The 12,064-nt window shown below is 42.7% G+C and overlaps 1 protein-coding gene across 4 annotated transcripts in view; it reads left to right on the top strand.

Moving 5' to 3' along the window:
• Nucleotides 1-8,623, top strand: part of fynb (FYN proto-oncogene, Src family tyrosine kinase b) — a 117,885-nt gene extending 109,262 nt beyond the window's left edge. For all 4 annotated transcript variants that reach the window (XM_031285601.2, XM_031285599.2, XM_031285602.2 and 1 more), the window contains 2 exons: nt 4,975-5,106; nt 7,931-8,623. In XM_031285601.2, the coding sequence (XP_031141461.1) occupies nt 4,975-5,106; nt 7,931-8,139 (341 nt within the window). In that variant the 3' untranslated portion in view covers nt 8,140-8,623. The remainder of the gene's footprint in view (nt 1-4,974; nt 5,107-7,930) is intronic.
• Nucleotides 8,624-12,064: the final 3,441 nt, after the last annotated feature.

The following is a 12,064-nucleotide window of genomic DNA, read 5'->3' as shown; positions in this document are numbered from 1 at the left end:
CACATTCACATACCCTATGACTGCATTAGGTCATGGAGGAAATTCTCTCAGCAGCAGAACCGCAACATTTGCAACACGCCCACATTAACATGACCGGCAAATAGTTAGCTGTGAAGTCATGATCAGAGTCACTGATCCTCTGAAACACAGAGCAGACACTCCCTGCTCCACAGAGACAAGGAGTTTAGAAGGCATGTGTTCGAGAAAGGAAACCTGTTGTTTCTCTCCTGATAGTCACATTGAATCACACATTGTTTTCTGGTATTTGACTGGTGTATACATCAGGGGCAATTCCAGGATTTTTTAAGTGGGGGGGCACAGGGGGGACCAATAATCAGTCCAGGGGGGGGAGGGGGGAACAGCCAAGTGACAGTAGTCTGAGCCAATGGAAATCACAGAAAACACTCCCCCTTTCTAGCCCCGCCCCTGGTATCCATCCTGTCAGCATCATTACTTCATGTTTGTCATTCAGTTGATTGAAGAAAAATGCAGAGCTTGAACGTTCATTGCCAAGGGCGTAGGTTATGTTTCAACACTGGGGGGAAAACATTATATCCCGGGGGGGGCATTTGGAGCATCAAACACTTAATGTCCTGCATTCTTGTGAATTTCATCTAAATTGATAGACACAGCTATTGTTTTCCGTCAGATTGTTTGTAGATCTCGACGTTTCCGATCGAAGGCAGCGTCATTTCACGGAGAAAGAGAAAGAAAAGAGACGGAGGGACTGTGCTTTGTGACGCTGCAGGGTTCAAGGTTGAAATCCTTGGGAAGGATATATACATGTTTGAGCCCCCTGAATGGTTATCTTCACCTCTTTTTGGGAGTGAGTTCTTTTATATTTTTTGAGGGGGGACAAATGTACGTCTACTAAATATTGGGGGGGGAGATATCCCCTGCATCCCCCAACGAAATCTACGTCTATGGTTCATTCACAGACTCCTGGTGTTCTGTATAAATATAATAATAATAATAATAATAATAATAAATAATATAATAAACATTCTTCACTTAATATGTACACATAGTAACAGAAACACCTCATGAAACACGGTTTTCAAATTCTGCTACAAATGTGGGTTATATTAGTTGAAACATTTGTCAGCAGCCAGTCCTCTGTAAATGTTAATGTCCGTCATCTCCCTGTTGGTCAGTCTGAGCTCATAACAGCTGTTCCTGTTGATTGCAGTTTGTTTGTGCTCAGAAAATTCTCGTATCAATTCTGAGAATTCTTTGTCCTTTGCAGTCATTTTGCTGCGCATATGTTTTTGAAGCTTTGCCTTAAGAAGTATAACCTTCTTTTTTTTGGCATTCAGCCTAACACGACCCCAGTTTATAGCAGTGTTTGTAACGTGACTCACCTTCTGAACTTGTCCATTAAGTAGCTTTACAGTTTAGACAATCACATTTCTATATGTGAGCCACCAGATAGAGCTGAAAAAAAAAATAATAATACTTTTTACATTCCTAAATCAGAATAAAGGTTTTATTGCCACAATAAGTACACTTATGTGGAATTTGCCTTGGTGAAAGGTGCATACATAAACAAACAAACAAATATATATTAAACATTAATATGAAATAAACAATAAATACAGAAAAACAAATATCTGCCCCCTGTAACTCTTTTACACCAGATTGTATTGGCTTCATGGTTGTGTCAACAATACCATGTTAATCATGCCAATAAAGCACACTGACTTTGTAAGAGAGAGTGAAAGACTTACTTACTTCCTCCTCTTCGTCCCCTATGGGACATAAGGCTTCAGTGAGCCCTCTCCATTGCCTCTGGTCCCTGGCAGCATGTTGGGCCTCTCCCCATGACCGGTTCAGCTGTTCCAGCTCTTGTGTTCCAGTTCTGCGCCAGGTGGTTTTGGGCCTCCCAGGTTTTCTTTTGCCAGGTGGTGTCCATCTAAAGGCGACTTTTGTGATGCGGTCCTGCTCCATCCTCAACATATGTCCTAGCCATCTCAGGCGTCTGTGCGTAATATCCTTGGTGATGCTCCGGCTTCCTGTTTTCTTGTACAGTTCATTGTTGGAGATGTTATTAAACCAAAAGATCTGGCATATTCGTCAGAGGCATCCATTAGGGAACACTTCCATTCTCCTCATGTCTGTTTTGACAGCTCTCTGAACCGTACAGCAGAACAGACTTTACATTGCAGTTATATAGGAGCATCTTCAAGAGTGAAATGGCACCGTGTCAAACCAACACCATCAGAGAGTACAGTATCATGGCAAATTATATAATGGAATGAAACTATTTATTTTGCCCAGCACATATGGCTGCACTTGTTCAGGTTTTGGTTTTGCTTCTTGAGCAGAATGAAAATGAGCTACTACTCAGGCAACACATGTGCAATACTCCCCTTGTACATAAAAGCAGATTTAAAGAGTACTACCAGGCCCAAATCTAGGCAGAGGCATTCTAGGCAGAAATTTAAATTTCCAATCGAACACTTCATCTAAACTTGTTTATTTTTATATATATAAATTATTATATTATATGTTGTTAATTAAAAGTACAGTAAAGGAAAAAAGTAGTAGTAGTTAGTATGTTAGCGTATGTTAGCCATAACGGTTACACTACCACTTTTCTGGGATGCTTTCGGGTGCAGCAAAGCGGGGGGGGGGGCCTAAATTAGATGCATTAAAATACCTAAATAAATAAATTAGCACAATAATCATGTGGCAGTTAAAAGTAATCTTGTTTAATCACCAAATAACAAAGTATCCATTTGGAAAGGGCCTGATAAATGCAGTCTGCCTAGTGTAATCTTTCCATTTCGTCCGGCTCTGGGTACTACAGTGATTTGGTATTGTACCTCCATAAAGTTTTAAACTCCTCACTCTCACCACACACTTTTTTTTAGACGCAGTAACCCTAATATATCAGTCTTATTTGTTACTAGAAAGTTACAGCATTGTGCCCCAATGGTTAGCACTGTGGTCTCACAGCAACAAGGTTCTGGGTTCAAATCCAGCTTGTTCCGGGCCTTTCTGTGTGGAGTTCTCCCCATGTTTGCGTGGGTTTTCTCCAGGTGCTCCTGTTTCCCCCACCATCAAAAAACATGTACTAGGTTCTCCAGTCAGTGCCCTCGATCAAGGCTGGCTCAGGTCTGGAGTTGGTCCCCGGGTGCTGTGTTTGGCTGCCCACTGCTCCCTTGAGGGGTGGGTTAAATGCAGAGAATGAGTTTTGCTACACGCATGTGTATGTGACAATAAAGTACCTTTACCTTTAAAAGCTTCACTGATGGCCCTTATTTACAACGTGCAAGACTTGTGTATGTCATGGCACATGGCAACATTCAGTAACAAGAATGGTGAATCACCTTATTGGATACATGTGGCTGCAGCTGGCACGCTTAGCTCAGCTGTATCCCTTCAGACCCAGTTAGCACTAAAATGAGAACACGTGTTCTGAGTCAAAGGGGCTCAGTCCACAGAGGTGCACACATACCTGTTTAACTATTGACTATGAATTACTACTGACTGTGTGTTTGTAGGCTAGAATCATCGAATTACCATAATGGACACAGCTGATATCAGATTAAAAATGCAGGGCCTTTTTAAATATTAGGAGCAACTGCCATAAATGTGTGTCATGGCAGATGTAAATCCTTTTGATGCGTTTGACAGCAAAGGCTTTGTGCTGTTTTGTTTTGTTTCACTCCTAATGACAGGGTAAACTGATCACAGGGTGGTGATGGCGCAGTGGATATAACACATGCCTATGGTGTGGGGGATCTCGGTTCAATTCCCACTGTGATACATCAACCAATGTGTCCCTGAGCAAGACACTTAACCCCTAGTTGCTCCAGAGGCGTGCGACCTCTGATACGTAGTGTAAGTCGCTTTGGATAAAAGTGTCAGCTAAATGACATGTAACTTAAAATCTTGATCTGTAAAATGTGGAGTTCCCCATTGAGTAAGTAATAGTGTGTTCCATTTACCTCCATTAAACATGGTCTCAGTTCACTTTACAATTAAAGGAACACAGAAATAACAGACAGCAACAAAACAACTGAACAGCATTAAATCAGTAATAATAAACAATACAAAACCAGCAACATAAGAGAAGAAGTGCAAAGGGGTTTGTTTGTGAAGGACACTGAAAGGATGGTGTGTTATGGTTGGCTGGGGTATAATGAGTAGAGGTGGGTTTTCCATCTAGATTTAAAAATGTCAACTGAGGGAGCTTCACATTTACAAGTGTTAGCAATTCCTAGTTTATAACATGTTAGCAACATGTCCACAGATACAAGTTGGACAGGACTGTGTGTACGACTGATTGGGAGCGTGCCTATGTTCCCACTGCCCAATGGTCCCACAGGGCTGTGGGACCATTGGGCTGTAGGAACATTGGGCTGTGGGACCATTGGGCTGTGGGAACATAGGGCTGTGGGAACATAGGGCTGACCCCAACTGATTTAGTGGGAAACAAATAAGACAGAAGTGTTAATAATCTGTATGTTAATATAGCTTTCACTACTGTTGATGCACGGGGCAGCCATGTTGGATTTTGAGCTCGAGGTACTGTGAGGTTGTCCGAGTTCCGAGCTCGGAAACAATCTATAATTTACAAAGACCCAACAATTTCCCCTGAGCAAGCATTTGGAGCAACAGTGGCGAGGAAAAACTTCCTTTTAGGCAGAAACCTCAGACTGACCCAGGCTCTTGGTGGGCAGTGTCTGGCACTGCTGCTTTGGACACAGACACCGATACAGATATACAGATAGAAAGAAATATGATTCATAATAATTATAGCAGTTGGAATGATGAACAGTGGCAGTTATAGTAACAATAAAAATAGTGGAACTATGACTAGAAATAATAGTTGTAGCAGTTCAGGGCGTAGTGGGGCGATGCGGGGCATAGCAGGGCATGGTAGGGCGTCGAGCAGGGCGTAGAGGGACGAAGGAAAGAGAAGATGACATGTCCAAAGGTAATTATTTAATTTCTGCTCTCCTACAGGTGCAAAGTTCCCCATCAAGTGGACCGCCCCTGAGGCTGCACTGTACGGGAAGTTCACCATCAAGTCGGACGTGTGGTCGTTTGGCATCCTGCTGACGGAGCTGGTCACCAAGGGTCGGGTGCCTTACCCGGGTGAGGAGGGGGAGGGTTGACCCTCATGTTGTACTCGGGTCAAATCTGACCCCTTTTCAAAGTTTTTTTCTTCCAATCTGTGATTATCCACTCAACACATGTTCCTGTGAGTCAGAATCATTCATAATTTCTGCTTTTTTAAACTAAAGAAATAGGTATAATTTCATCTAAATGAGGAAGGGTTAAACAGACAGCAGAGGCAGGGCGGGGCGGGGCTTAGCTTTCACCTGGAGCCACTCGCGACACGTGGATAGAGCGCCCTGATAAGAAAAAACCTGTCCCGTATGAGTTGTTACCAAAACACACACAGCTGTCTCTACGACAACAAGCCCCTCCTGCTGGTTATGGATGTAAAACGTTCTTTTTTGAGTTTTTGCACTTACTGATACTTATACATACATACGTTATACATATAACTTTTGTTTAACAACTACCCCCCTTGACCCAACCCACAACAAAGTTTGTCTCTCAATAGTTACACTATAAGGGCTCCTGCACACTGGCTGCATGGCGTGAGCGTGGCGTGTCAGCTGCGTGGCGTTTTCTATGTCTTTGCACATCAGAAACGTGTCTGTCTATTAAATGTATTTGTGTCAAAATGACATATAAACATCTTTTCATATTCTATGTTGCCTGGAAACGCTTCCAACAGGCTTGCGTGTCGCATGAAAAATAGGCGTTGGTTCTATTTCTAGAATGCACGCGTTTTCGGCGCGGCTCGAGCCTCTCTAGCTCTAACCTGTTACCATGGGAGCCGAAATGAAAACGGACACGCCACGCAGCTGACACGCTCACGCCACGCAGCCAGTGTGCAGGAGGCCTAAGAGCTAAAAAAACAAGAAAAAACTAAATATATTATTATATCACTAATTATATGACAGTATCATAAGTACAGAACAACGGCACCTCCAGCAAAGCCATGATATGCATAAATACACAAATAAATAAGAGTTGCACCTCTGCTGTCACCCATCAAGACATGTCTCAGTCCTTTCCCCTTCTGGGGTTTCCCACCCGTTTGGACTTTAGGTATCCTGTCCCATATTTTCCCTCTGTAGAAGCTCCCTATGTCTCCTTATTTTGTAGAAGGTTCTTTATGCTTGGGTAACCTTCCTTTCCCAGCCAGAATGTGAGATAACCCTTTATGAATTAGCGCCGCTTGCCTGTGGGACAACTGCATCTTAGACAGAAAGTAAAACCGAAATGGAGGGGGAGGCCGGGCCTGGACCGGGCTGGGTGGGGGCCCAGAGAGGACTCTGAGTGCAGCTCCACGCAGGGAGGGAAACGCATGTTTGTCCAGATGGGGCTGGTGGGCTGCATGTGCTTCAGGGAGGAGGTGGGGAGAGTTAGCACACAACGAGCAGCATGCTAACAGATGTGTTAGCAGCTAACTCTGTAGAGCCACGCATACCTACAAGTTCATTCATTCAACCTTTATTTATACTGGAGAGATCACTGAGGGGCGACCCTCATTTACAAAAACAGTACAACAACACAGAAGACACCATCATCAAAATAATTAGTTGAGTTAAAGTACAAAAGTATACTCGGAAAAAACTACTTCAGTATTGAGTATTTATCAGATATTCATGAGTAAAAAACGCTAGCACACTTGTTCCCACGTCTTTTATGGATCATGTGACTGTCATGATGTTAGAAGCTCTCCACAGGGTTCACTAACATTATGGGATGTGATTGGCCATGGTTGTCACAGCTTTTAACACCTCTAATGTATGATAATCTTTTCTTTCTGATCTCTTTCTTCACTACTTGGATACTACAAACTAGGGGAGGGAGAAAAAAATCGATATATTGTGATTTTTTTCTTTCCCTAGAAACGTTTTTTTTTTTTCAATGATTCACCTAAATACTTTCTGTTTAAACCGTATCGCCGACGGCGACTACATCATATCTGTTTCCAGCAAAACAGAGTGAAAGCAGAAAAAGCAGAAAGTCCATCTTATGTTCTTCTTGACAAAGTAAATAAATGTCACTGACTGACTGACATGTGATGTCATTCTTCTTACAAAACTATCAGTTTTTAGAAATGATATATTGTCTCTAAAAGTGTATTATTCAACTTTTGTTTTTGTTAGAGAAGGAAAAGAACATCGCAATACTCAATACTATCGAATCGCAATACTTTAGAGTCATGATAAATGAAAATCACGATACAAATCCAATCGGCACCCATGTATCGGGAAAGAATCGAATCGGGACAAAAGCATATCGTCCCAGCCCTGTGACACATTGTAAGCAGTATGGAGTGATACACACACACACACACGCGCGCGATTGACCTCACATCTGGAGCTCACTACAGTCCGAGCGGTGCCGTTTGAAAAGCAAGATTCCGACAGTGAAAAAAAGAAATGAAAAGAGGGACCCCAGATGTTGTGTCTGATCTGAATCTCCCGCTGTAGCTTCATCCATTCTTCTCCAGCTGTGAACAGAGTGATTAGAGCAGACCTGGGATCTGTTTCAAGTGTGAGAAGGAATGAATAGGGTCTGCATTCTTACGTAAAAGTATTATTTTTCTCCCAAAATATGAAGTAGTTGAGTGAGAGTAAAAAAAGCAACATTAAAAGTACTCCAGGGTCATGTAATGGAGCAAATGTAACTCATTAGAGAATGCTCTGGTTTAGTTTTAGACTGAAGAGATTGATTGGGAGAAGATCAACAGATTGGTAGCAGTGGGATTGTGTTTGTGTTGAAGGTCACCAAGGCAAAATCAAAGCAGTCCGTCTCCACGCAGCTGCCATATTGATCTGTTTAAGAGCCCCTGGTGCACTTACTCACCTTCTGCGTGTGCTTCATTTTTCAGGCATGAACAACCGCGAGGTGCTGGAGCAGGTGGAGCGAGGCTACAGGATGCCGTGCCCCCAGGACTGCCCCATCTCAATGCACGAGCTCATGCTGCAGTGCTGGAAGAAGGACGCAGAGGAGCGGCCCACCTTCGAGTACCTGCAAGCCTTCTTGGAGGACTACTTCACAGCCACCGAGCCTCAGTACCAGCCCGGGGACAACCTCTAGACCCCCTGTCTCGCCCGGCGGTCGGCCCGGGGGCTGGGGCAGGACTGGCCCAATCAGCGCTGTTACAAAAACTCTGGAGCCTTCCCAGCCAGGCCTTTATTTTAGGGATCTGTACAGCTTCCTCAGCTCAACCCGAGCATTTCCAGTTCAACCACCAACCCCTAAAGCCCAACCCTCGGTCTCCGACACGCCCCGCCGCTGTCTGCCACAAGTACGGGAAGTTGAGGAGGTGGAGGATGGACGGAGTTAACTGGGGTTGTGTTAATGCAATGTATTCAGTGTAAATAAGAAAGGCTTGTTTTAGTTTCATTTGTTTGCTTTAAGATTTTATTTTCTCCTGCACAAAATAATAATGATAAACATGACGAAGGCAAAAGAAGAGAAGTACATTGTACGTGTATTATACTGCAGCTCCTGTATTATGTTCTAGAGATTGAATTGGAAGCCTCCATATATTTTTTTCAAATTTTCCATAATGTGTAAAAAAAAAAAAAAAAAAAAAAAGGAAAAAAAACATTCTGCCCCAGATTATTGCTTTTATTCCTGACTTTTCAGTTGGTAGTATTGCAGAGGCTTCTTCAGACGAGCATGACACAGTCCTCCATCAGCCTTCTGATCTTCTCTAGCATTCCCCCCCCCCGCCCAAAAAAAAAAAAAAAAGCTTCCTCAGAGCGCTTGTTGCTGTACCGAAGAAGGTTCTTCTACAAACTATATACACAGTCACATTTTTGTGAATGACAGCCGAGCGTGCAAGGATTTTGAACATATCCCTCCTCGCTTATAACTTTAAAACAATTTGGGTGGAAAATATTTCTGTCTTTCTACCGCAAGTTTTTTTTTTTTTGTTTAGCTGGAAAAAAGAAAGGTTGAGTTAATTTAAGAAGAGAGTATGTATGACTTATTGGTCGCTCCTCGCCAGGACGGCTTTTTTTCGGGTGAAGTCAGCATGGACGGTGGCGTTTTCCTGCAGCTGAACCTGGACCAGCTCCCCTCCCGACTTATTTCTTCTTTTATGTTTTACTGACACGGTTATATTCTTTCAGTATTTTGAGTCTTTGCTTTGAGTATGTTCTTATTTAACCCTTTTAAAGTGATCCCAGTTGTACTGTATGATCAGAGGAGGCTTGGGGGCCGATTCACGTTGCAATTCATTTGAATTGAAAATAAAGATTTTAAGGTTTGAATTCACAAAGGAACGCATTGAATTGAAAACGGATCCAACCCACCCTGATCTGATCTTACTGCAGATGGTTTCGTGGCCAATGGAAAAGCCTTCATTTGTCAGTTGTACAGCTAAATGGTTTTAAGTGTCGCTAACTTCCCTCCTTTATATCTTTTCATTTCCATTTTTTTTAACACAACTTGTTTTGTTAATTCAGTGATTTGGCGTTTGGAATTCAGAAAAGAACAATAAACATTTTACACTCTTTCCAACACACTTCCCTTCCACATGCCAGTGTTTGTGTGTTGAAACCATGACATGCTTCTGTGTGTGAAGTCAAATCCAGCACGCTGTCTGAGGAGAGGAGAAAAGATAATATTTAGTATCATATTTAAAATCACTAAAACTTTCATAAAGCCAGGGGATTCACAAGAGACATATCCAGATTTAACTCTTCAATATGGGGCTAGCCTCAAAAACACTACATCCCACAGTTCCTGTGAAGCAACTCCATAGACACAACTAGTTTGTAAAGCAGTTTCTCTGTTATAAATAAGTCTCAAGTCCAAGCTGTGATAACCCTGATGACATCATCAGGGTTATTTTTCAGACTCCAGAAAGCCGTCTTTCCATTACATGTATTTTTATGCATTTTGAAGTCTATTTGCTCCTAGCTGCATTGCCAGACCTTCCTCCACAGCGCTGCCGAGGAGGGTCTGGCTAGTCCACACAGCATTCTGAGATGGGAGAAAACTGGCTCTGGTTTATTGGCATTTATTAAACCAATCACAATCATCTTGAGCGGCGCTAAGCTCCGGACAGAGCCACGGTGTCTCTGCAAAATAGTCTCAGGAAGGAACTTGTTTTGGTGGAACGTGTACGTTCAAAAGTAGTTTTAGTCGTGCAACAGAAAACTCAGATTGGACAGATAGTCTAGCTAGCTGTCTGGATTTACCCTGCAGAGATCTGAGGAGCAGTTAACCATAGTCCTCAGAAATCCACCGGAGGTTAGAACGCCAACACAAAGAAAGAGGAAGGTGACGGACATCCGGCCGAAAACGAGGGACTTCCGGCGGGACTTCCGGCGGCACCTGAACGATCCCGGAAATGAAACGTTGTCGATAGCCTATAGACTAGTGCCAGGTAGACACAGTGCTAAACACCATAAAGCCTGGAGCAGGGGAAACAGTAGCAAGCACTTTTGTCCTTTTTTCTATTTAAAGGGTTTTGCCCCACGTTGGAGTGCTTTATTCTGTATGCACTGTGTGGTTCTTGTCATTTCTAACATGGTCCCTGACAGCCAGTTGTGTTATTGAGACAACCAAACTGAAGGGGATACTGCTTCTAATGAAATTAAAACAGATTTAAGTGTGATGGAGCCAAACAGATGAATGATAAAACCCCAATTAGCATGCAGTTATAGTTTAAAAAAAGACCAACAATTCATATATTTTTCTCGGAACTTTACTCGCCTGAAAAAATGAATTCTTGATTATAACAAACCATGTAATCAGAACTGAAATGAGTCCAGTTGTTTCAGTATTGTACATACAGACCCAAGCCCTGTAGCAATAGAACAGGACCCTACACAGACTTGTTTTCGACTGAATATAATTTAGACCTGGCAGCAAGTCTGAGTGGGCCCATGAAGACCTCTAGTTATATTTCCTCTTGAGATGAAAGAACAGACCTTTCTCACAGGGCGGCGACTTTTCAAGTGCAATATCAGGAAAAACACAGGTGAAACTAATTTAATCATTAATGATTTCATCTGGGTGTCCCAGTCGCCTAAACCAAGCCAGTGAGCAGGGCACTGGCACGTCAAGATGGAATGCAGCCAATATTTATTACACCAGTGTCTGACAAATCGATATGGGCACCATGAGAAAGGTCTATTACAGTCCTCGCCTCTGTTTGTCCAAGTTTTCCATGCACCTCAATTCAGCAATTCAATGCAATTGTATACATAGTGTCAAATCACAGGACACTTTACAGATGGAGTAAGTCTAGGCCACACTATAATTTCCACAACAATCCAACAATTTCCCACAAGCAAGCATTTGGTGCGACAGTGGCGAGAAAAAAAATTCTTCAGAAACCTTCGACAGACCCAGGCTCTTGGTGGGCACAGAGACACTGATACGGATATACAGATATGGAGAAATATGATTCATAATGCAGTAATTATAGCAGTTGGTATGATGAACAATGCCAGCGGCAATTATTGTACCAATAAGGACTATGACTAGAACTACTAGTAGGAGCAGTGCAGGGCATAGCAGGGCGTTGAGCAGGACCACGGAAGCAGATGCAACCACGGTCCAGGTGCCACCCCAATTCATGGAAAACTGCGAGGCGAGAAAACATAAGGATAAGCTCCCTGGAGCTAAGTTACAGAACAACTGTTTTCTGTTGGACCTCAACACTCATCGGTTCAAAAGACACTTCATGTCCTCTCCACCTTCCTTTACTATCTTCCTGCTGTTGACTCTGTCCTCCGCTATCCTTGTATCTTCTCTCCAAGCACTTTAATCTCAAACTGGAATTTAAATTTCTGAACAGGTATATTCTTCACGGCTGTACCCTTACCTCCTGTATGTGTTGCTATTAGTTGCTCGGTGGATTCTGAGCTAATCTATTGTTGCTCTGCATAAAGGAAGCACATAAGCTACTAGCTTTACGGCATTTATTTTATGACGCTGTCAATTCTACTTTTTTTATAACCTGAAGTATTAAGGCTAATGTGTGTTGATGCATTTTTTA

The sequence above is a fragment of the Sander lucioperca genome, chromosome 19 (genome assembly GCF_008315115.2).
Source record: "Sander lucioperca isolate FBNREF2018 chromosome 19, SLUC_FBN_1.2, whole genome shotgun sequence".
Classification (NCBI taxonomy): Eukaryota; Metazoa; Chordata; class Actinopteri; order Perciformes; family Percidae; genus Sander; species Sander lucioperca.
The sequence above is the reverse complement of the archived record's forward strand: the minus strand, read 5'-3'. Positions and strand labels throughout refer to the sequence as shown.